Below are 4740 nucleotides of genomic sequence, written 5' to 3' on the forward strand. Positions count from 1 at the left end.
TATGTATTTAAAATGGAAATGGAAGCCAGGTATGGTGGTGCACAGCTGGAATCCCAGCACTCGGGTAGGCTGAGGCAGGAGAATCAAGCTCTGTCTGGGAAAATTAGTGACTTAACAAGAGCCTCTTTCAAAAAATAAAAATAAGTACAAAAAAAGGCTGGGGATATCACTCAGTGTGAAGGGTCTGGGTTTGATCCCTAGTACCATTGGTTAAAAAAAAAAAGAGGGAGAGAGAGAGAGAGAGAGAGAGAAATAAAGAAAGAAAGAAAGAAAGAAAGAAAGAAAGAAAGAAAGAAAGAAAGAAAGAGTGATAAAAGTGTTCAGTTTAGGCCATAGGAGAAGGAGAAGTGCAGAGAAGAAAGGTGAGGCTGTCAGTGAGGTGGGAGCCGGCCAGGAATCATAGCATCACGGAGGCTGAGAGCATCCTAGAGGGAAGAAGGCGTCTCTCAGGTCAGGACTTTAAAGAGCAGAGCAGGAAGATGCAGACTGGCCAATATGCTGCATTCAGCCTCTGGCAGGGGTCCCCGAATTTGGAAGAGCGGTGCTGAGGGGCAGGGAACAGAAGCTGCATTGTAGCCGGCCCAGCCAAAGGACGGATGACTAGAGGCCTAGGCTGAGAACAGCCCTTTCTTCACTGGGCTGTCAAGAAGGGAAGGGTGGGGTGGCCTTCCTCAGCCTCCTCCATAGTACGAGCACCCCACCCCCTTCTCTGTCCTCTCTCCCAGCTGGCCAGACAGTAACGTGACTCCAGCCCGACTATTCTGGCTTGAAGGTCATGACTCTGTGGCCCAGCCAGGACACAAAGAGGAAAAGAAGGGCCAACTCTTCTGCCTTCATCATACAATTTTGAGCCCTGTGAGAAGAGAAGGAGGAAGAGCCCATAAGGTAGGAGAGTACTGGGGTCTCAGTGTGTCTGGTAAGGTCCCAGCCTGGCGTGTAAGGGTCAGGGTCTTCCCCAGCCAAGGGAACTGTCTCTGGGTCCCACAGTCCCCAGCCAGGGGAACTGTCTCTTTCTCTATGTCCTGGGCAGCTGGATTCCAAGAAACCCTTACTGGGCTCTGCTGTGCCGACCAACAGGCTGTCGTCCGGCCTCCCCAGCCCCAGCTGCCCGCCAGCATGGCAGCTACAACCTCAGGAACTGCCAGGCTTCCTCCCAGGCTGCAGAGGCCGCAGCAGCCACCGGCCATTCGGCCTTTGTCTCAGGAGGGGCAACTGCTGGGCAACCAGGGAGGGGAACTCCTGGGTCCTGTCTCTTTCTCTCCACTTATCCAGCTGTTCCTGAGGCCCAAGGCCTCTGGAGCCCACTCAGCCCCGGCTCCTTCCAGGCTTTGCATCTAGAACGGACATGGGGTTTGGGCCGGAGTGTGCAGAACACCCAGGGCATGGCCTTAGTGGATGCTTAAAAAACACTGACGGCCTAGGGACACGAACAGACACTTGTTATGCCCCCAGTGTGTGGCTGGGGTTTCTAACATGCCCCTAGGATGTCATACCAGGTCCACCCGTGCCCCAGAAGAAGAAAGTGAGGCTCAGGGTCACAAGGGAGGACACTGGCAGAGGTGGTAACCTCACCAGATCTCTGTGATCCCTAAGCTCTTAATCAAAGCTCGTCTCTCCTGGCATAGCAGAGCGGAAGGTGGAAGGGTCTTGAACAGAAACCTTCCCCTTCGCCTGTCTTCTTTTTCCCCTAGAGGGCTCGCTGCTGTTCAAGACTCTCATCATGGCTGAGCTCCTGCCCCTGCTGCCTTGGGTGCCCCAGGGGGACCAGGGTGGTGCCCAGGACTCACCTGCTCCCCCAGCGGAGGGCCAGGAACAGGATGCTAGAGCCCAGGGCCTGGCCCCTGAGCCATGGAGGTTCTTGGCAGTACCCACCATTCAGATCACACCATGCAGTGATGGGGAGTCACCCCCCAGCTCCCCGACACCCTCATGCTTACGGCGATTGAGGACCCCAGACCTAGAGGGTCTGCCCCAAGACCGGTGAGACCTGGGTGTTGGGACCTGGGTGGTGGGATGGGAAAGAGAGTGTCTGTCTGTCCTTCCTCGTGGTGGAGGATGGGGTGTTGTGACTGTCACCTGTCCAGGTTGGGGCTATAGGTGAGTGTAGCCTTAACCTCACAGGCCCTGACAAAGTCACAAAGTAGATGCCCAAGCAAAACCTGCACAGGTACATTGTGACACTGACTTTGAGCTCAGCTGAGCACAGCCCAGCAAGTCTGGAGGGGACCTCCCTCCCCACCTTTGATTACTCAGAGATTTTCAAATTTTGGGTCATGATCCACAGACGGACCATAAAACCAATGTGGTAAACTGTGATCAGCAGTTTGTTTTCAAACTAGGGTAGGATTGAAAATAATGCTATGTAGCAGGCATAGTGAGAATAAGTGTGGTTTCCTGAGACCTCTGGGGCATGACATATATTTCTAAGTATGTGCTAGAGGCCAATGCAAGAGGTATTTCCTGCTGAAACCTGCAGACCCAGAAAAAAAAAAAAAAGTTAAAAAAAAATTCTGCAAAGACTCACTACCTCTAGCCAAGGAGACAGGAACTGGGAGGTTCAAGGGCATAAGGGGAAAAAGGAAAGCCGTACACTGGCCGGGAGTAGAAATATGCATTGTGGTTTCTTCTGACAATGGACACTGGATAAGACTGAACATTTATGAAGCAGAGCTCTGTGTATCGATGTGGAAAAATCTCAGAAACAATGATGAAGGAAAACAAGTTGCAAAATGATACAGTAGGAGCCCAACTGTGTATCTTTTTTAAAAGAACACTGAATGTTAGGCTATATTGTTGGTGGATGTGTCCTGATGCAGGAAAAGGGTAGAGAAATTGCACAAGAAGGGCCGACACTGACTTCAAGGCAGAGGGGACCCTGGGTGCTCAGGCAGAGAAACTGGGCACGGGGAGTGGGCCTTTGGCTGTAATAGTTTATTTCTTCCTTTTTTTTTTTTTTTTTTAAAAGGCTCTGAAGCAATATGGTCAAACGTCCACTATTGCATATGGGTCAGAGGGATATAGGTGGCCACTACGTTTTCCTGTTTGAAATGAATATCCTCTGCTTAAAAATGTAAATGTATTTCAAAAGAAGAAACAGACTGAGAGGAATACAGAGAACGGAGACACAGGAATATGGTGGGAAAAGGGCTTCTCTGACATCTAGAGGTGGGAGGCAGTTAGGGAAAACTAGAGGGGACCTTTCCCCTGTGGAAGGGATAACAAATGCGGAGGTCCTGAGGCAGAGGCAGGAATGTGCGTGGCGAGTTACAGGCCCAGCAGGGAAGGCAGGGTGGCTGGGGAAGGAGCAATAGAGAGACCAAAGAGGAAGTGGTGAAGTCAGAGAGGGGAGACGGTTGGTCACCAGGGCTTTGGGCCTCAAGGTGAGCACTATGCTTTTACTTGGGAAAGGGGTCTAAGCCAGGAGGGCTCTGCCTGACTCAGGTGTTCATGGGTTGGGCTGCCTGTGGGTGGGAACCAACGGGGGGGGGGGGCAAGGACAGAAACAGGTGACCCGAGAACAGGAGACCTGCACCTGTGCTGGTCCAGGCCAGCGGATAAAGGCTGGACCTGGTTGGGGCAGTCAAGAGGGGTGGGGAAGCATTCAGCTTCCGGAAAGGCTTTCTAAGCGGAGCTGTGGGGTTTGTGACAGATCCCATGTAAGCAAGAGGGGGCAAGCAAGATTCAGAGGGTTGGGACTTGCCATCCACCAAAACAGAGAAGCCAGGCAGGGATTTTTTTTGCGGGGGTAGAGAGCTGGGGAGAAAGGTTAAGGGTCAGGGAGGGATGGCAATGGAGATTTTCCAAAGAAGACAGGATCTGGGCACAGTGCCACATGTCTGTAATCCCTACTAGTGGGGAGGCCGAGACAGGAGGATTGCAAACTCAAGGCCAGCCTGGGCAACTCACAGAGCCCCTGTTTCAAAATAAAGGAGGGGGCGGGAGATATAGCTCAGCGGTACAGTGCCTGCCCGGCAAGCCTGAGGCCCTGAGTTCAATTCCCGGTACAAATAAATAAATAAATAAATGGGGCTGAAGATGTAGCCAAGTGGTAGTGCTTACCTAGACTCTGGTTTACAATTTCAACTGGGGTGGGGGGCAGCCTGGGCAAGGGGTCCCGCACATCAGCAGGCAGCGGTGTGCAAGGGTGGGTGCTGGCTCTGGCAAAGCGAGAGCCTGTCACGCTCTGAAGCCTGTAGCCCCGGGGCCTGGCAAGTCACTTCCCATTTTTGAGGCTGCGTTCCCCGCGCTGACACGATGCCGTCCCCTCTACTACCCCAGTGGGATCCCCACACCTAGGGTGGCCGGCCCGAGGTCACAGCACCGGTAAGAACCAGAGGGGCTGGATTCGCATTGAGACTGCAAAGTCCCCAGAGGCTGAGGCCCTGGAACCTCCTGGTGCAAGAATTGGGGTTCAGAGGCTGGGAGGCGGCGTCGGCGGGGGAGGAGGAGGGGGCTTCCCGCCCCACCCCTTCCTCCAGTTTAGGGTCCCCCCAACCCACCCACACAACACCGCCTGCCACCCCCACCCCCGTGCCAGCTCCAGGTCCCTCCGGGCCAGGGGTTTGGGCGGATTCGACTTTTCGGGGTCTAAGGGAGAGGGGTCGGTGCTCAGCTCTAAGAAAGCGCCCGTCTCTCGCGCCCCGCCCTCGCCCCGTCTCGCGCCCTCCCGGGGTCCGGCCCTCTCGCAGCCGCCTCGCGGGTCTAGGCCGCGCCGCTCCCGCCCCGTCTCCCCTCCCGGAA

At 54.4% G+C, this 4740-nt stretch overlaps 1 protein-coding gene across 5 annotated transcripts in view; it reads left to right on the forward strand.

The window, feature by feature from the left end:
• Window positions 1–790: 790 nt before the first annotated feature.
• The window catches only part of Gramd1a (GRAM domain containing 1A), a 23710-nt gene continuing 19760 nt past the window's right edge, over window positions 791–4740 (forward strand). Inside the window, exons 1-2 of one of the 5 annotated variants that reach the window (XM_013522359.1) lie at window positions 791–885; window positions 1692–1980. In XM_013522359.1, coding sequence (XP_013377813.1) covers window positions 1721–1980 — 260 coding nt within the window. In that variant the 5' untranslated portion in view covers window positions 791–885; window positions 1692–1720. Of the gene's footprint in view, window positions 886–1691; window positions 1981–4304; window positions 4324–4740 lie in introns of those variants that run through there. The other 4 variants (XM_013522360.1, XM_013522361.1, XM_005400014.2 and 1 more) reach the window with 4 other exon arrangements.

The sequence above is a fragment of the Chinchilla lanigera genome, unplaced genomic scaffold, assembly GCF_000276665.1.
Source record: "Chinchilla lanigera isolate Chin_1 unplaced genomic scaffold, ChiLan1.0 scaffold00067, whole genome shotgun sequence".
In the NCBI taxonomy this organism is placed as follows: domain Eukaryota; kingdom Metazoa; phylum Chordata; class Mammalia; order Rodentia; family Chinchillidae; genus Chinchilla; species Chinchilla lanigera.